The sequence below is a fragment of the Dipodomys spectabilis genome, unplaced genomic scaffold (assembly GCF_019054845.1).
Source record: "Dipodomys spectabilis isolate Male_0828 unplaced genomic scaffold, ASM1905484v1 ptg000150l, whole genome shotgun sequence".
Lineage (NCBI taxonomy): Eukaryota > Metazoa > Chordata > Mammalia > Rodentia > Heteromyidae > Dipodomys > Dipodomys spectabilis.
Genome location: NW_024870827.1, coordinates 1,817,422 through 1,838,494, shown reverse-complemented (window position 1 = coordinate 1,838,494; position 21,073 = coordinate 1,817,422). Strand labels below are relative to the sequence as shown.

General features: G+C 39.5%; 1 protein-coding gene across 1 annotated transcript; it reads left to right on the top strand.

Annotated features, from left to right (window-relative positions):
- Nucleotides 1-7,384: 7,384 nt before the first annotated feature.
- On the top strand, nt 7,385-8,438 carry LOC122118413 (endogenous retrovirus group K member 5 Gag polyprotein-like). The gene is given in 2 exon segments (XM_042692368.1): nt 7,385-7,812; nt 7,814-8,438. Coding segments are annotated over 2 exon segments (1,053 nt in total).
- Nucleotides 8,439-21,073: the final 12,635 nt, after the last annotated feature.

Below are 21,073 nucleotides of genomic sequence, written 5' to 3'. Positions count from 1 at the left end.
GTGCTTCAGATTTACCCAGACCCTGAGTTCAAATCCAAAGCCTGGCAGAATAAATGGGGTGAATTGCAAGCCAGGGAGCTAATTTTTTTTTTTATTTTTGCTCAGCAGGGGGCTTGAACTCAGGTTGTGGCAACTCTGCCTCAGCTTCGATCATCCTATGCTGGGGTGCAGCCACTGGACCTACAGCAGATCCTGGGATCCTGGACCCCCAGGCCTTGTGTGGCAAAAATATTCAGAAAAAAGCGGTGAGATGGCCTTTTTATGTTTTCTTCCTTTGCACGGTGACCCTCTTGGGTCTGAATGACACTGTTGCAAAGGGTACTTCACCTTGCATTCCTGAAGTTTGGCAGACTATTGGGGAAGCCATAGGCCCACGTGGCAATGTAGGCCCTGATTTCGAATCCTTTTCCTGACACCAATCAATGGCAGGAGATACTAAGAGACTCGTTCCCATGCGTGGAATAACAAGGTAATGTTATCAATGTCACAGTTGAATTAGTTGATCGTGAATGATACACTTATAAAATTAGACCCATCATTTCAGGAGACTGATTTTATTTAATATTTATAAGCATTAAAAGAATATTATTATTTACAGGAATGCAATAATTTCAAGATATTGATTGATTTAATTAATAGTTCGTTAAGAATGAAAACAATGACAATAATTACATGGAGGCATAATAAATACCCAAGAATTAGTAGGAATGTAGTCTATATAACTAAATAATGTATAGACATCTCTGGCACACTATAAAGATATTTATTTATTAGCGTACTACCATCTGCATGTCAGTCTGTTCTTATTTTGTCAACCGCAGGGACTCGAACTCAGGTACTGGGAACTGCCTGTCAGCACAATTTGCCATATGATGGCAGAATGACACTCACCCATTCATGAATTGGGCCTTGCAGGCTGTGATTCAGATGCCAGCATTCCTAAAAAATGAATCGTGGAGTAAGAAGCTGATGGTGACACATGTTTTCCTTTTCTGTGAAAGTCCTGGGTGTCAGGTATGAAGTGCAATATATATACAAACCTATATCCTATGTAATCAATGTAAGCACTGTTCTATGTGTCATAATTGTCAATAAAATGAACAGTTAACACATGAATGAAACAAAAAATAAAATGAATAACTACACTGAATGCCACATATGTATATAAATATAAATCATATATTTAAAATTCACACAAATAGGATGTTTTCTGGTGGTGGGCATTGATTTCAGGCCTAAGGAACAGACCTAAATTTCTTGAATTCAAGGAGGCAAGCTTCCCCTTCCCACACAGTGCAACAACAGTGTTACCCAGACCATGAGTTCAAATCCCAGTCTTGGCAGAAAAAATGGCATCTCCATGCTATGTGATGCTCAATTCTTAGGGACTTCATTTGGCCTCTATTTAATGAATGTGATTGCTTAAATGCTTCATAAAGTATTAATTATTATCTACCAGTGTCCTATAATATAATTGTGTATAATTTTAACCTTGAATCATTCAAGAACTGCCCATTTAATCATGACATACATCACATTCCATTGGTAATCATAAATAGGAATGAGTTTCTTAAGATCTCCTGCCATTTGGAGGTGGCAGGAACAGGATTCTAACTGTGGGCTCCAGCTCCTACCACTTAAACCTGACGATAGGGAATTCACAGGTCTGTCCAAGAACATCAGTAAGACCAATGATTAGGCAGGCACCAGTGACTCTCAGCAGTCCTCCTTGATATTACAAGGCTGTGATAGGAGGATCATGGTCAAAGTCACCCATGCAGGAAAGTCCTTGAGACTCCTGTCCAATTTGTGCCAACAAAACCAGAAGTAAAGCCATGTGGCTCCATTGGTAGAGGACTAGCCTTGATCAAAATCAGCTCACAGACTGTGCCCAGATCCTGAGTTCAAGGTCTGGGACTGGGAACAAACAGACATACACACCAATCTGTGCAGCCATCCGGCTAAAGCAGGTAACCTTCTTGTCTCCAACTGGATTGGACAGAGTTCCCTGGGAAAGGGGCTGCCATCATCTTGACTCCGCCCATTCTGCCTGCATCACAGGATTCCAGCCACACTCCCATTCTTTCATGGTTCTTTCTGACCAATGGGATACAAGAATGGTGGCCATGCCCACATTCCATACTGCCCAGTAGCACTGGGATTCCATCTGTTGGTTGACACCACTACCAGCAGTTGAGGAAGGTAGAGGTAGCTGAGTGATGAGCAGGAGACTCGAGGCCTAGGAGGAGAGGCCTTGCTCAGCCACCATGTGCCCGCCTGCGCTCCGGACCTCTCCCCCCCTTCTCTGTGGCACAGCATTTCAAACCTGGTGCTGCTGGCTCAAACCCATTTTGCCTCTTGGATTCGTCAGGCAATGGTGCAATGGTGTACCTCTAGCCAGCTTGTGGCCCTGACCTGGTCCTGGCCCCCTTGTCCTCTGCTCTGGACCTGATGTCCGCCATTCCACTGCCATTGCTGTTCTCCCCACCTGGAGCAGCTGCCAACAGATTTTGCCAGCAGCACATGTGAGTGGCGGCCACACAGGCCCGCTCCCTGCAACCCCATATCACCCCCCCTCCCAACCAGGACCAGCGCCTCCTCTGTGCCCCACAGTCTGGCCCACGCCTTGCCATAAATTTGCCCCAGGAGTGGGGGTGGGTATTAACCCTAGGATCCCATCCCCATCTCCAGCGTCTAGTGTCTCAGGAAATGGGGAGATGCAGGGTTGGGTGATTAGTGGACACCACAGAGCCCCTGACCTGGAGCAGTGGGAGCCACACAGCCGCACATCTGCACCCTTCCTTTCCCTGGTGGGAACCTGGTGGGGAGCAGCATGTCCACACCTGCCTTCTGGGGTCTTTTCCCTTTTTCTGGGGATTGGAGGCATTGGATGCAGAAGATAGGCCCCCCCTTTCTGTGTGAACCCTTGTCTTCTGTGCTCGGTCATCCTTTCACCTGAAGACAGAGAGACAGAGAGAGAGATCATCTTTCTCCTTGTACAGCCTGACTGTGCTCAGGTGAGTAATCACTTGGCAAATTGCAGGTGTTGCATGGATGAGTCTTCTGTCACCAGTCTGGATGTGTGTGTGTGTGTGTGTGTGTGTGTGTGTGTGTGTGTTTGTGTGTGTAGCAGTGAGTGGTAACAAGGAGGCTGAATGCTTTGGTAACTTCTACCTGCTATCTTTTGGGCATGCATGGGCTTCATAGCTGAGGTCTAGGAGCCTGGAAAGGTGAGACACTTGAACAGGACACAGCACTATTAAATTACAAGAACAAGGGATCTGTGTGTCCTGGAACTGTGTACTCCATTGGGCCTGGTTGGTGGCAGTGGGAACTTGGGAGGACCTAGAAGTGCAGCCTGCAGGGGATGGCTTCCCCGGAGGACAGAGAGCATGGCCAACATTTAGTAAAGATATGAGTCCTGCTAGTATGGAGTGCAACAGCATAGGTCAGACTCTGTGTCTTCCAATCATGATCTCTGATGGGTGAGGCCAACCCTATTTTAAATCTTGAGCTGTGATCTTCAGATCTCACCCTCCTGAGTACCTAGGATTATCGGCATGAGCCTCTGGCACTGGGACTCTGGTTCTTTTTGGTATATTAGGGTTTGACCTCAAGGCCTTAGGCTTGCCAGTCAGGTCTTCTACCAGCTTTTCTGTCTTGGGCATTTCTGAGACTTAATATATGCTCAGGTTGGGGTGGATCACAGTCCTCCTATCTGTGACAGACATGAGCCACCAGGTTCAGTCCTCTGTAGTTGGGATGGTAGACATGTAGAGCCACGCTCAGTCAGTGGTTTAGATGGACTGTCACAAACTCAGTCCACAGCAGCCCATTTTTGACCACAGGTGAAGCTCTGGGTTGGGCCTCAACCATTGGACTTCAATCTCCTCATGGGACAGTTTTGAGAAAACAATTTATTAATACAGAGGGATCTCTAGAGCAGGGCCAGGCACAGAGTTAGGGGCTGTTAGATACGGTTCTTGGCAGTTCTGTGAGTATTTGACAGAAAATACCCGGAAAGATCTCAGATGGTGTGTGTTATTAATGTTGTGACAGGTATGGGATTATGAAACAAAACACGACTCTCTTTCTTTAATACCCAATCCCCATGAGGAACAGGATCCTTCACTTTGTTCAGATTTGAAGCTGGGGAAACTGAGGCACAGAGAAGCTGGGTGACCTACTTATGACTCCCAGCTGACAGGAAGCTCAGCCTGACTTCTCTGCCATGCTCCCTAGGACAATAGGTGTTATTCAGTCTACTTCTTGTGGTGGGAAGTCCACTTCTTTTCAGTCGTGGGGCTTGAACTCTGGGCCTGGGCCAGCTCCCTGAGCTCCTCAGCTCAAAGCTAGCACTCTATCACTTGAGTCACAGGGCCACTTCCAGTTTTCTGGTGGTTCTTTGGAAATAAGAATCTCACAGGTGTTCCTGCCCGGGCTGGCTATAAACCACAATCCTCATATCTCTGCCTCCATTGTACTTAGGATTACAGGCCTGAGCAACAGGTACCTGGCTTAAGTGTAATTTTGACCTTCTTTATTTTTTTTTCTCTCTCTCAGGAACTGATTGAATGGGTGCTGGAAGAGTTGGCCCAGCATCCCCAATGTAGTTGGAACCAAGGTGGCCCTCTCATTCTGGAGGTGGGCTGTGGGTCAGGAGCTGTCTCGCTCAGTCTGTTGTATCAGCTCCATGAGGTAAGTCCCTCTGTGCCCTGGCTAGACCGTGAACCGTGACAGTTATTCATTGTCTATCTAGCCGTACTGGATTCAGTACTGTGATCAATGACCTTTTCTAGCAAAAATTTCTTGTTAAAATTATGATACATAGCTATGGAATGAAAATTTAATGTCATCTTAAGAGAGTCATTTAGGGTTCTGGGAATGTGGCTTCATGGTAAAGTGATTGCCTAGCATGCATGAAACCCTGGGTTCAATTCCTCAGTAACACATAAACAGAAAAAGAAACACTGGAATTGGTCCTGTGCCTCAAGTGGTAGGAATTGAGCAAAAAAAAAAAAAAAAAGCTGAGGAATAATTCCCAAGCGCTGAGTTTCAGCCCCAGGACTGCCAAAACAACAACAGCAGCAACAACAACAATGAACATTTAGTTAGTAAATGCAAGATAAAGAATCCAAACTTGGAATATATAATTGTTCCTTCCATATTGATACTTGATAATAGTCACTAATTCATGTACGTTACCTATATTAGGATACTGTGTTGAAAAAAAGTTTTGTTCATTAGCTCAGGGCAATTAATGCCAGGAATGTGCTTAGATGTCAGGTGAAGATTAATTCTGGAAATTCAAAGATTCCAGGATTTTGAGAGGGGTCACTGCTAATCACAATGAGAAGGGTAGTCTAAGTGAGATTTGGAAATCATTTTGACCAGTCATAGCACCAAAAAGGCAGAAGCTAATTAACAGTCATGATAGAAGAGAAGGAATAACTCCAGATGGAAGCAAAAAAATGATAGTAGCTAAGGTATAGCAGAAACAGTTCTAGTGAACCATTTTTGGTTATTGAAGAACTAGTTATCAACTAGGTTTATTCCTCATTGCTTTAGCATTCTAAATCTCTTAGGCTAGATAAATGTGTCTCCTTCTATGCTGTTCTTTCATACCTGATATCCTTTGTTTTCTAAAAATCTGTCTTTCTATATTTCTCTATGAACATTTCCTAATACTAAATACACCTATACATATGTCACAGGATGCTAATGTAAGGGTCCCATAGCTCATGAGTCATTAATGTAACAAAATGGAAAAGGAGGAGATATTTATTGCTACCTCAATTTTTCTGAAAAGCTGCAATGTCATCATTTGGTTCAAATTTCCATTCTCTGTCTACATAGTGTCATTAAGTGAACATAAATGCAAATATGAGCCGGGTGCTGGTGGCTCTTGCCTCTAATCCTAGCTAAAACCAGAGGATTGTGGTTCAAATCCAGCCTGGTCAGGAAAGTCCATGAAACACTTATCTTCAATTAGCCATCAGAAACCCAGAAGTGGTGCTGTAGCTAAAGTGGTACAGCATTCAAGTTGAGCTGAAATGCTGAGAGACAGTGCCCAGGATCAGTGTCCAATCCCCACAATCAACAAAAAAGTGCAAATATGGCTTTAATTTTCCCCCAAAGGAATGATGAAGTCAATATTAATCTTCCCAAAGGATTCAGTGCACCTACTTTTGCTGAGTATGTAGATTTATGGGAGTGATATAGAGAAAGCATTACTTCTATGTGGAACGTGAAGCCACTTCCTTTCTAAATCACGCTTTATAATCACGTAATTTTGTAAAAAGGAGAATGGAAGAATTGTTGGGAGCTGACAGTAAAGCTCCAACCTCATCTTGACCCTTGTGCTCACTTGAAGGCACGTACAAGGAACTGGCTTTCATGAAAAACACCAGGTGTCCGGGTTTGCCTTGCTATGTCTGTAGAATTTGTTTTACTTTCTATCAGATGACCTGGTCTTGTTTCTTTCTGCACCCTTGTTTTTATTAAAATTTTCCTTGCTTTTCTGCACTATGGTGACCTTAGGCTACCCCTTGACTTCTAATAGTACAAATAAGGAGAGTTAAAAATAAACGGGGCTGCAGTCTTGAGCTGCAGACCTCCCGACCCCATCCTTTGTCTTATGTCTTTATTTTTCCGTCCTCGCCCCCTAAATCAGGAGTCTCTTTCATTGCCAGCTGGTTCCGGCAAGTGGCGCCTGAACAGGGACCCTGAAAACCTGGGATCAAGGCAGAGGACCCCGCTAAGGTAAGAGTACGTGTCCGGAAAAAGAGTGGGTGATAGTATAGTCGGGAGTAAGAAATTATGGGTCAAGGAAACAGCCGCACATTATATGTGCAGGCTCTTAAGGGCATGATTCAAGCTCTAGGAGTAAAAGTTGGACAGAGTCAATTAGAGAGCTTCTTTCGCTTTATTGAGGAAGTATTCCCCTGGTTTCCGGAGGAAGGAACCATTAGTTTAGAAACTTGGCAAAAAATAGGAAAAATGATTCAGGAGCATTATGATGCAAGTGGCCCTGAAAAAACCCCAGTGGATGCTTTTACACTTTGGAATTTAGTTCGAGACTCTCTGGACCCCAGACATGAACAAATAAAATTTAATCAGTTGATTAGGAAAGTTGGACAGGGTAACGAGTCTCGCCCTGCCCCAGGAGCACATACTGCTGCCCAAAAGAAATCAAATACATTGATAAAAGTTGAATCTATTGAGTCAGAAAATGAGAAAAATTCAGATGGCTCGGATGCTGAGGAAAAGTCAGATGACTCAGATACTGAGGAAAAAATATATGATGAGCCTATTGAGGATAAAACAGTCCATTTTGAGGAAATGTTAAATTCTTTTATGAAAAAAATTGTCACAGATTGAAGCAATGCAACGACCCCCTTTAAGGGTGAATGTTTGTGAGCCCTCTTTAACAGCTCTAGGGGACTCAGATTTCTTTCCGCCACCCCCTCTGCCTGTTATTCCCCAGGGGCAGTCTACTCGGTCTGCACAGCTTAGTTGGCCCAGGCCTTTGAAGTTATCTAGTCCTCCTAATGATGAATTCCCTCTTGGGACAGGGGCTATTTGCCCTCCCAGGCATAGTGCCTTGCAGCTCTCATTAGCACAGGCTGATCAAAGAGGGGAGGATATTTCTGGTTTTCATTTATTTCCTGTATTGGAGGACCAAAACCAACAAAGAACTCACCAACCTATTCAATTTAAACAAATAAGAGACTTGAAAAACGCTTGCGCTCAATATGGACCTACAGCTCCATTTACGCAGGTAATTTTGGAAACATTGTCCACTGATGCTTTATGATTGGAAACAATTAGCCAGAGCTTATCTTAGTGGAGGAGATTACTTGTTGTGGAAGTCTGAATTTGTGGAACAGTGTCAGGCCACAGCAGAGGTTAATAGGGCTAATAATATACCTACTACTTTTGCAAAGCTTGCTGGGGAAGGTGCTTATAATGACATCCATACCCAGTTAAATTACCCTGTGGGCGCATATGCTCAGATTAATGCCACTGCTAAGCGTGCCTGGAAGAAACTTCCTAACTCTAATAAGACTGAGGATCTTTCTAAAATTAGACAAGGACCAGATGAACCTTATCAAGACTTTGTCTCTCGGTTACTAGAGGCAACAAGCCGTCTCATCCAAGATGGGGATGCCGGTATGGTTCTTGTAAAATTGGCATATGAAAATGCTAATGCAGCTTGCCAAGCAGCCATTAGACCACTTAGAAAAAAAGGAGGAATAACTGATTATATTCGGCTCTGTGCTGACATTGGCTCATCCTATATGCAGGGCCTCACACTGGCTGCTGCACTTCAGGGACAAACCATAACTGAATTCCTCCGCTCTCCCCAGGGAGGCAAAAATGGAGGAAGATGTCCCCGAATTGCAGGATCTCCTGGCAGCTGTTTTTCTTGCGGCTAAATGGGCCATCTAATAACTCAATGTCCTAATCAGAAAAAGGGAGCTTAACTAAGGAGATGCCCCCGATGTAATAAGGGAAGACATTGGGCCAGGGATTGTAAATCTGCTTTTGATAGTGCTGGCCATCTGATTCTGGAAAACTGGCAGAGGGGCCAGCCCCTGGCCCCTCAACAAAAAAACGGGGCAGCCCCGTCCTTTTCACGGCTTCAAGCCTACCTGCTGGCAACCAACAGCAACAACAAACGGTTTCCAGTCTCCTCAGAGCAACCCCAGGAAGTGCAGGATTGGACCTCTGTTCCTCCACCTACACAGTATTAACTCCTGAGATGGGAGTTCAAGCTCTGCCTACGGGCATAGTTGGCCCCATTCCAAAAGGAATTGTTTGTCTGTTATTAGGCCGCAGTAGCTTGGAATTGAGAGGCCTACATATTACCCCAGGAGTGATATATCAAGACTATACTGGAGAAATAAAAATTATGGCCTCAGCGCCTACTGGAGTTATATCTATTTCTGCTGGGCAAAGAATCACTCAGCTGGTCCTAGTTCCTTTAATCTCTGTTGGAAATTCTGTTACTTCTGTCCCTAGAGGCACAAAATATTTTGGGGCCTCAGATGTAATTTGGATTCAAAATATAAAACAAGGAAGGCCTGAACTTATAATTTATATTCAAGAAAAGCCTTTTCAAGGTGTGCTGGATACTGGAGCAGATGTATCTGTAATAGCAAAAAAATATTGGCCTTCTCACTGGCCCCTTATTGCCTCTCTCACATCCTTAAAAGGAATTGGCCATGCTATAGATCCACAGCAATGCAGTGCTATTCTCAATTGGAAAGATGATGAGGGCCATTCTGGAACTTTTCAGCCTTATGTGCTGGATCATTTGCCCATTAATTTGTGGGGGAGAGATATTATGGAAAAAATGGGAGTTTATTTGTTTAGTCCAAATGATGTAGTCACTCGACAACTCTTAGATCAAGGACTGTTACCTTCAGGGGGACTGGGGATTGGTCAACAAGGCATTCGAGAGCCCATTCAGCCACAGCCCCGACCAAATAGACTAGGTTTAGGATATTTTTAGCGGGGGCTGCTGCTCATCCTGCCCCTCACGCCGATCCTATTACATGGTTATCAAAAACTCCGGTGTGGGTGGATCAGTGGCCCCTATCAAATGAAAAGATTATTGTTGCCCAGCAGCTGGTGCAGGAACAGCTGGAATTGGGCCATATAGCTCCCTCTACTTCTCCATGGAATTCACCTATTTTTGTTATCAAAAAGAAATCTGGAAAATGGAGACTTCTTCAAGATCTCTGGCGAGTAAATGTCACTATGGAACTTATGGGGCCGTTACAACAAGTTTTGCCCTCCTCAATGGCCATTCCACAAAATACATACAAAATAATAATTGATTTAAAAGACTTTTTATACCATACGCCTTGCCTCTCAAGATTGCAAACGTTTTGCATTTAGTGTCCCTTCTACTAATTTTAAAGAACCCATAAAACGGTACCATTGGTTAGTATTGCCTCAAGGCATGGCAAATAGCCCCACCTTGTGTCAAAGTTTGTAGCTCGGGCTCTTTCTTTTACTCGCCAAAAATTTCCTTCCGTTTATATTATTCATTATATGGATGATATATTGTTAGCTCATTTAAACCCTACAGTACTACGACAAGTTTTTGGACAATTAAAACTAGACCTTACCTCTTTTGGATTAATTGTAGCCAATGATAAAGTGCAAGAGCATCCTCCGTTCACTTAACTTGGTTATATTTTGGGTCCTTATTATTTTACTAGTCAAAAATTACAGTTTAAAACTTCTCATTTGCCTACTTTACATGGTTTTCAGAAATTTCTGGGAGATATTAATTGGCTTTGCCCTTATCTTAAATTATCTACAGCTGAATTAAAACCTTTATTTGATTTGTTAAAAGGAGACCCTAACCCTGCATCCCTCAGAGAATTAACAATTGAAGCGGCTAAAGCTTTAAAAATAGTAAATTCTGCTATCTCTTCCCAACATGTAAATTATATTGATTATTCAGCTCCTTGGGAAGCTTATATTTTAACTACACCTCATTCTCCCACAGCGGTCCTCTGGCAGAAGAAACCCCTTCTATGGCTTTCTTTATCTGCTACTCCTTCAAAAGTATTAACTCCTTATTATGAATTGGTGGCTACTTTAGTTCACATGTGCCGTGTGGAATCTTGTAAATATCTTGGACGAGATCCACATGTTATTTATATTCCCTATACATTACAACAGCAGGAATGGCTTTATTTTCATTGTGATTCCTGGGTTATTGCTTGGGCTAACTTTATGGGCACAATTTCACATCATTATCCCTCTAACAAATTGCTTCAATTTGCCTCTTCTTATATTTTCATATTTCCTCACGTGGTATCTTTATCACCTCTTTCTATGGCTGCCTTAGTGTTTACAGATGGATCATCTAATGGAATGGCTGCTCTTACTATTGATGGAAATACTACATCCTGGGATACTGGTCTTTCTTCAGCCCAGGAAGTTGAGCTTCAAGCAGTTTTACAGGCCCTTACGCTTCTGCCTACTAGTGCTTTTAATTTATATTCAGATAGTCATTATGTTATTCGAGCCCTTCGGGTTATTGAAACTGTCCCCTTTCTTGGAGCAGCAAATTCCACTATTCAAACTCTTTTTCGCCAAGTACAGCTTCTTCTTCACTCTCGCACTTGTCCATGTTATTTTGGATTTATACGTGCTCATAATAAACTTCCTGGTCCATTAAGTGAGGGCAATGCTATTACAGACAAGGCTACTCAAGTTTTTCTTACTCAAATTGATTTGGCAAAACAATCACATGCCATCCATCATCAAAACAGTCATGCTTTACGCCGACAATTTCAAATCACTCGTGAGGCAGCTCGTCAAATTGTAAAGACCTGTCCTAGTTGTACTACTTTCTTACCAGTGCCCTCCATTGGAATTAACCCTCGAGGTTTAGTTGCCAATTAGATCTGGCAAATGGACATTACTCATATTCCATCCTTTGGACGGCTTCGCTTTGTTCATGTTACTATACTTATTCTAATTTTATTATAGCTACTCCCCTTGCTGGGGAGACTAGCAAGCATTGTATTTCCCATTCTCTGCTTTGTTTCGCCAGTATGGGACTTCCTAAATATATTAAAACTGACAATGATCCGGGATATGTAGGACAAGCTTTTCAAAATTTTTGTAAATCTTAACAGATTATTCACTCTACAGGTATTCCCTATAATCCTCAAGGTCAAGGAATTGTTGAACTAGCTAATGGTTTGCTCAAACATCAAATTTTTAAATTAAAAGGTGGGGAATTATACCCCATCTCTCCTGTTAATATTCTTTCTCATGCTTTGTTTGTACTAAATTTTTTAAACTTAGATTGTAATGGCCTTTCTGCAGCACAGCAGTTTTGGGAAAAAAAAGAGCAAAGAGCTTTTGCTCAAGTAAAGTGGAAGGATCCGTTAACAGGTGCTTGGCATGGGCCCAATACGGTTTTAACATGGGGTCGAGGATATGTTTGTGTTTTCTCGCAGGAAGAAAATGACACCCGCTGGTTGCCTGAACGCTGCGTTAGGATTGTGGAGACTCATGCAGATGACACAAACGCTGACCCATTGGGCTTACATGCCGGATTCCCCGACTGTGCACCCAGCCACCTGGGAGGGAGTTGACGTACTCATTCATGTTAATAGATCAGCATACGGTACAGCCCCCGATCCTTTCATCCAATATATAAAAATAGGAAATTTCATAGCTTCAGGTGTTGGAACTCCTTTATGTTTTACCACCAATTTTAAAAGCTCCATTCCAGGCTGTACTTTTATGCAATCCATGACTCATAAAATTCAGATCCCAGACAAAAATCTAATATACAATATACAAATGACATCCTTGCCAGGTGGCCAATTAGTTTATGCAAATTCTACTCCGTCCTATAGGATACCCCGTTGCATTAATTCTTCACAGATAGAATCTACAGGAGAGCCTCATCCAATAAGGTGCAGGCATGTACAGCCATTTGTTACCAATATTTCTGGAACTAATTCTCAATTATTGGATTGGTCTGGAGCTAATCTTACTAATAAGTTCAATCCTGGATTGTGGTGGATGAATGGGCATCCTCGACATCATGTTTGGAGGTGGCTGCACTTAATAATATAACGTGGCCCAATTCATCCCTTTTAAAAAAATTATGAGTTGTGTATCCCCACCCCATGTTATTATGTATGGACCATTTAATAATTCAGTAGGAGCTAATTATTTTAATGTTACCTGTTCTAATTGTTCTTTTACTAATTGCTTATATAGTGGCATAACTGAATCCATACTTATTGTTAGACAACCACCTTTTGTTATGCTTCCTGTAAATATTTCTGAAACTTGGTATGAAGATTCTGGTATTCAGGTGTTAAAACAATTGAAAGAACTAATGCGCCCTCGTAGGTTTGTTGGGCTACTTATAGCTGGTGTTCTAGCCTTTATTTCGTTAGCTGCCTCCTCAGCAGCAGCTGCTGTGGCATTAATTCAAAATGTACAAACTACCCATTATCTTAATCAGCTTGCTCATAATACTACACAGGCTCTACACTTTCAAGGTAGGATTGATGATAAGGTAGAACAAAAACTAGAAGCCTTATATGAGTCAGTATTATCTTTAGGAGAACAAGTTCGCGCTCTGCAAACTTTACAGGGAGTGCGCTGTCATGCCAGGTTTGATTTTATTTGTGTGACTCCTCATATATATAATGAATCAAATTACTCATGGGAAAAGGTTGTAGCACATCTTAATGGTATCTGGCACCATAATAACTTGTCTTTAGATCTTTTTCAGCTTCACAGGCAAATTGCCGGATTAGAACAAGCCCCACCGCTGGGCACTGAAGTGGCCAAAATAGCTAACGAGCTGTTTGAACAATTTCAACACTATATCCCTTCCCTGTCTAATGCTAAAGGATTTTTAATGACATTGCTTGGCCCCGGTGAACTTTTATTGTTGGTTTTTCTTTGCCTTCCTTGTATCATATGTGTCCTGCAAAACTCTCTTACAAGTTTAGCCAGTCAGTTACATAAGATCAAGCTCCAAATAAATGAATTTCTCCCGAGAGGAACTGCAGCCAGAGACGGGTAAGAGGGGGTCCAGTCTGACCAACCTAAGACAGGGCCTTCAGCTTTGCTCTGAAGAAGTTCCCAAAGATGGGTAAGGCAGACAAGGTGATCCACCCAACCTGAGACAGGCGGGTTCACTTCTTCAAAAAAAAAGATGGGGGAGGTGTTGGGAGCCAACAGTAAAGCTCCAAGTCATCTTGACCCTTGTGCTCACTTGAAGGCACGTACAAGGAACTGGCTTTCATGAAAAACACCAGGTGTCCGGGTTTGCCTTGCTATGTCTGTAGAATTTGTTTTACTTTCTATCAGATTACCTGGTCTTGGTTCTTTCTGCACCCTTGTTTTTATTAAAAATTTCCTTGCTTTTCTGCACTATGGTGACCTTAAGTTACCCCTTGACTTCTAATAGTACAAATAAGGAGAGTTAAAAATAAACGGGGCTGCAGTCTTGAGCTGCAGACCTCCCGACCCCATCCTTTGTCTTATGTCTTTAATTTTCTGTCCTTGCCCCCTAAATCAGGAGTCCCTTTCGTTGCCGGCTGGTTCTGACAAAGAATGATTGTTTCCAATGCAAGTCATATATGAGAGAATGGACTTAACTGGAAAAAAAAGAGTCCATCTTGAGAAAATAGGAATTATACTAGCAATGAATCTGGTGGCTAAGATTACATTTCTTTTCTTTCTTTTCCTTTTCTTATATTCTTTTTTGTAGTTGTTGGTCGTGGTACTTGAAATCTGGGACTGGGCGCTGTCCTTCTGCAATGCAGCTCAAGGCTAGTGCTCTTCCACTTGAGCCACAGTATCACTCCCAGTTTCCTGGTAATTATTGGAGAAAAGAGTCTTTAGGACTTTCCTACCGGGGCTGGCTTTAAACCCCAATCCTCGGATCTAAACACACCCAGCTTAGGATCACATTTCTAACATTGTACACTCCAGATATGTAATGTATATGTTCATCTATCTTTATGTTAATTATTGAGTTAAAAATCTGGGCTACAGGTTAGACTTTACACTCACAAAATTGTTTGCAGTTTAAAAGTTGATACTCCTGGAAAAATAAAACCTAAGAAGGTAAAGGAGTCTGAGAAGTTCAATTTGCATCAAGCCTAGGCAGAACAGGGTTTGAGACACTACCTATAATTAAACAGCCAAAAGCTGGAATACCAGTCATGAGCAAGATTGCTGAATAAGAGCATGAGGATTTTGCATACATACATACAAACATACACATACACACAAAGGGACTTATATGTGCACACAAAAATACACAAATGAAACAACTCTCAGAATATGTAAAAAAGTTAGAAAACAATTGAAAATATGTCCTGAGTAAGACTAGAATCAAGTGATAATTTTTAATATTAGAAATCCCTCAAGTGAACTTTCCCCCCAAAAGTTGAGAATATTACATAGGTAGGAATCAGAGATAGTAAGAGAGTCAAGCAACATTATTAACGGGATAGGATCCATGGAGGAATGAATCAGGGAACCATATAGGTGCATATAAAAATGTTCATATCTTGTGTGAATTGTTAGAACATCTTTGAAAATAGTACATAAACAGTCTGAGCAGTCAGTCTAGTGGATAAGATCATAGGAGAAGTTCAGAATTGCTAGTCTGTTTCTAGAGTAAATAAACAATGGGATACAAGCCTGGAATTCTAGCACTTCAACAGGAGATTAGAGAATGGAATTACATTGCAATACCTTCCCTGGACCAGGTAGAATAATTTTGTCTCAATAAAACAAACCAAACAACAAAAAAGGAATACACAGTTGGAATTTTGGGCTAATTTTCTCATTATGTTTTGAGAAGTCAAGTTTCCTATTGAAATGCAACTCATATATATCCTCACTTGTATTTTAAATACTCTATTACAGAACATTCTAGATGCAAAATGGCTCATTATTTCCATCCAAAAATTTGCAAAACTAAGTAAGCACCATTCTGTTGGATTCCAAAGAAATGTTGAAGGATTACAAAAGCTTAAGCCTGGAGAAATAGCAAAGTTCATCTAATGTAGGACTTTGTAGACCTTGCTAAATTAGAATTTAGATTTAAAATATGTATTTTTGTTTTGTTTGCAATTTTAAATTCTATAGGATACTACAAAATTTTTTAAGTAGAGGGATTAATGGACAAATTCACAAATGATTCTTGCATTCTATTTTCCTAGAATATTCTTTCAAGAGCGTTATAAATAGAACATAGTTAATAAATAATTCCCACAGTTCATCTATACCATGTTAATGTGAATAATCTAGACAGAGTTGCTAAAAAATGGATGATATTAATTTATAAATTTAGAAAAACAGCAATTTTTGAGGGTTTGGTTTAAAATGGTATGAAGAGAGTAATTGTGTGACATCTTTTTTCAACCACTAAGTAACACAGGAAGCCATTTCCTTATTTACGTGCCTCTGTATACATTGAGAAAAATGCTAGGTTTGGGGTTTGTACTCAACTTTGTTTTATTGTTTTGCCTAGAGCTTGAACTCTTGTCCTGGACAGTGTCTCTGAGCCTGTTTATGCTCAAGGCTCATGCCCTACCACTTCAAACTCAGTGCCACTTGTGTCTGGTTTTTGCGGAGAAGTATATTAGAGATAAGATTTTAAGAAACCTTCCTGCCAGGGTGGGCTTTGAATAATTTTCCGATCTTAGCTTCCTGAATATCTATGATAATTAAAAAAGTATAAATATAAATAATATTTGCAAGTGATCTGATCTTAAGAATACCAGTGGAGGAAAAATTATGCAGCTCAGTTTATTGTGGTGTTCTTTCCAGAACACTGAGGGCATCATATTAGCAGAGGTGTAGTATTTTTCACAATAGAGATAAGCTATTCATGATATGAATTAAGGAATTTTAGGGTGCCCCTTACAAGTTGGAAACTGTTGGACTAGATGACTTCATGTCATAAATCTTGGGATTGATAGGCATAGAAATAACAGCTTACTCTGATAAAAAAAAATTGCTTACTCTTGACGAATTAATTATTACAGATGCTTCATAGTTTTATCCTCTACCAGAATGTGGTTATTTTTCTGTTGAGTTCTCAATTTGTACACTCCATTGGAAAATGGGTCTATTGCAGAATTTCATAACATACAAAAAAGTACTGTTTTGAATCTCTAAAGTATGGAATGTTGAGAATTTAAAAATGAGTAATAATGAGTAATTATTTGTCAAAGAATTTTGAAAAAAACATATACTCTGTCCTCTTAACAACTTATTTAATTTTAAAAGTTATAGGTTTCCATAGCATTAAAGTGTTTTTCTGTTTTAGAATGAGAAAGTAATAAATTTATTCTTTCTCAAAAAATTCGGCAAGTATATTATGAAAATATTGTCTAGTTGGATAACAATCACCTTGATGACCCTCTGATAAAAAAGAGGTAATCAATTTGAATTAGATGTCAAATAGAATTGAATTTTAAAATATTGCTACATAAAGAATAATATTTACTGTGCCAATACAGTAAAATTACATTTTATGCAGCTTATTTGTTCAATTTTACTATCAAATTGATGTACAGTGAGGTTACAGTAATTGTAAGGTAGTGAATACAAACCATTTCAAACTTGTTACCCCTCCTTCATTTTTCTCACAGTTTTCCTTCACCCCTTCACCCCTCACAAGTTATAATGTACATTTCCAACATGTTGTCTTGTGAGTGTTGCTATTGCATTGGTTTTCCCTTTGTCTTTTGTCTCACCATTTTGCTTTTCCTCTTCCCTATTTAAGGTAAATGCATACACAATACAAAATCAATTACAGCAGGAATGAACTATAGGGGAAAAACCCAAAGAAAACAAATCACATAGTTTATCAAAAACAACAACCACAAATGAAAAAATCTGGTTCCATATCTTGGAATTCATTTTGCTGAGCATCAGCTTATATGGTTATATATGTACGCAGTACAAAGCCACTGGAAAATAATAGCTGCATGGACACTATATCATGAAAAGAGCATGTTAACTTTTGGATGGTAAAGGTGGAATTAGGATTGGTGAATTCACGGTTCTGATAAAGGAATTTCAAGAGTTTTAAGTTATGACAGGTAAATTTGAATTGTTCAAAAATTTTAACAACTTAGCCTATTAAGAAAATTTAAAATTACCTGTGAGAATAGGCTTTCTTTTTTTTTTTTTTTTTTTTTTTTTATTTCAAGTGATCTTTAATATGGTAAATTATAGATTATCTTTTTTTTTTTTTTTTTGTTGACAATTTGCTCCAGGGAAGTTAGAATGAACTTGTGACTTTGAAATTATGTAATCATTTAATCACAATCAAAAAAAAAAAAAGAACCTCGGGGAAGGGAGGGAGGGAGGGGATGGTAGGGGGAAAACAACAAAACAAAAAACAAAAAAAAAAAAAAAAAAAAAAAAAAGAGAATAGGCTTTCATGCAAAGAAATCCACGGAGACTTAGTAAAGAGGAAGCAATGTGGGTGAAGATGGCTCTTTTTCACACTAAACAAACAAACCTCAGAAACGTTGCTGTAAATCCTGTTGGTTCCCTTGGAATTATCCTTACCCAGGAAATATATTCTCACTGTGTGAAACAAGGTTGTATTGGAATTTAAATTCAAGTTCTTAAAAAAAATAAGACATCAAAATTTGTGAATTTACCTTTAATTACCAAACAGTAAATCTCTGAAAAAGATAATTTGAGTCAAAATATTTAGGGAGAAAGTTCTCTCCAAAATGAAAGAAGGTGTTGGGTTTACACATTTCTGTTTGTAACACTTTCCACAATGTCTTTGCATGTGAAGCAGTGAAACAGAAAAAAATCTGATTGTATAATTCAAACCAATGATTTCACATTTCTAAGTGTCTCACAAAAAATAATATCCTTAATAACATGAGGTAGTGAAGACTTCTCTTATTACATAAGCCAAAATGTTTTGGGTTCAGAAAAGAATTGAGCAAATGGAAAAGGTAAGAAAACATAGTTCTTAGAAGCCCTAACTAAGCGTATTGGCTTCGGCAGTGAAGGGAGTCCAAACATTTTTATATAAATTGTGTTAATATTTTTTGGAGGGTCCGGTCATGGGGCCTGAACTCTGGGCCTGGGCTCTGTCCCTCAGCTCTTCTGGTCAAAGTTAGCGCTCTACCACTTGAGCCACAGCACCACTTTCGGCTGTTTTCTTTTTGCTTATGTGGTGCTTAGGAATCGAATCCAGGGTCTCAGGAATTCAAGGCAAGCGCTCTACCAAAGAGCCAACTTCCCAGCCCTAAATTGTGTTAATATTTTTACTAACTAAAGTGATTTTACAGAGCCTATTTGGCTCACTACAATGCCGAACAGATTGAATGGAGACATGAAAATAAATTCCACATCCAAATGAGGCAACTTAAAGAGTTTTCAAAGAGAAATCATGAAGATGTAACAGTGATGGATCCCGTATAGTCCTTCTGCTTCACTAGACTTGAAGCCAAGATGTTGTGATTAATTGGAAATCAGGCAAGAGCTAAGAGGAGGACATAGAAGCAAGACATAGAATCATTGTCCTTTTGTAACAGGCACTGTCTTTCTAGGTATAGGTGATTTAACTCTACTCTCCTCCATACATCTTGGTGAACAAATGCAAGACCAAGAGAAAAATAATATATTGAAATAATTTTGCATAGAATAACTTCATTGTTCCTTACATGGTATCTAAGGAGAGTCTTAAGATAGAAGATAAAAGTGCAGTATTTTTCAGTTTTTTTTAACCATCTTCTTAGCAAAATATATCTTTTAGGTTAGAATTGATTGAACCAAAAAGTGATGGAGTATTTATTTTTGTGGGCACTTTAGACACAAGAAGACTTTCAAGGTAAAAGAAAAAAGAAAAAATACAGCCAAATATTTGTGATCACAGCTTCTTGGACTGTTTTCTGGAGACAAAGTTTTACATTAGATTTCTTCTCATTGACATAGATGTTGTTTCATGGAAACCAAATGCAAGAGGGAAGTTTAAAAGACTCGCCTGGACAATTGAACAGCATGAAAGGAGAAAATGGCAAATAATATTTAATGAATTACTTTGACCAATTACTTTGCCAGAAGAAAGAAGGAAAAAATATAATTCAAAATCAATTGACTTAAAAGTATGAAAAAATAATAGTGAAGAGAGATTAGAGAAAACATAGAGGATTGTTTTCTCTCCAATGGAGTAATGGGTTCTTGATCTTGTTTCTTCCCTTCTATCTTCACAAGCTATCAAGTGTGTCTCACGACTGGGTTATCCAGTTCAGAGAACTCGTAGAAGAAAGATACTATTTGCAGCAGATGTAGATGATTTATAACCTTAGACAATCTATTTAAATCTGTTCAAAATTCTCTCCTATCCCAAACTTCTCTCTTTGGACAGCGTTGTTTACTTTTCCCAAGACTACCCTTCATTAACTGCTTAAAATTTTGGGAGGAAATATTCATACTCTCTAGAAATTTCTGGATGGTTGTCATTTCTGTGTGTTTTTGTTTTTTGTTGTGTTTTTAAACTGAATTTCAAAAGGTTGTGCAAGTGTGTTACAATTAAATATATCCATCTAATTGTCCAATGCTCTTGGATCAGAGTCACTCCTTCCATCATTCTCAACCAAACGCTTCTCCAAGATTTATTTCAGATTTACCACTTCCTTTATCATATGTGTACATTGAGTATTCTAGCTGTACTTGCCCCTTGTTCATTTTTCATTCATTCTATGTCTTTACTATAATTCCTTTCTGTTTTCAATTTCCTGATAGTCATCCTGTTAAACTGTCTATTAATAATTTGAAAGGTTTATATACATTTCATGGCGTTTCCATTCTGCATATGCTTGAACTAATGTCAGCTTATATTTCCATAATTCATTCATCTGCAGTAACAATTTGCAATACTGGAGACGTGAAGCACCTAAACATGATTTTATTCTCATTCATTTGGAAGATTAATCTTTAGTCAAAAAGAAAGTTAAAAAATGGCATAGAACGTATTCCTAGCTACTAATTTTTATTAATGGCTTTGTACAGCGGTGTGATTGTTTTATTTTACATGGTATAATATTTTCTACTACCTATAAGTTTTGGAAAAACAAGAAAACTAAAATTTATTCCAATAGAGGAATGTGATAGAAAGAGAAGACAGATTTTATGTTTGTCATATCTCTGATGAGTACCCATATTGAAGACTTAAAGTCATTTTTCTTCCTATGTTAGACAGAGAGGGAAAACATAATATTACATATGATAAGACAACTATTTGTGACATTTTAAAATGTACCTTATTAAATGATGACATTTACTTTATTAGCTAACGTTTCGGTTTGAAATTTGGCAGGCTGATCTATTTAACACATTTCTGGAAGGCCCCTACTGAAAAACACAAATTGTGGTTGGTACTATTTCTACACTTTAATGAATGGTTGAATGTGTTTGGCATTAGTGCTTGGTAAATAATTCAACGCTATTGTAACTTGCTCCCTACACTTGAAAAACTTGTAATGTCACTAAATATCATCTAGTTGTCAAA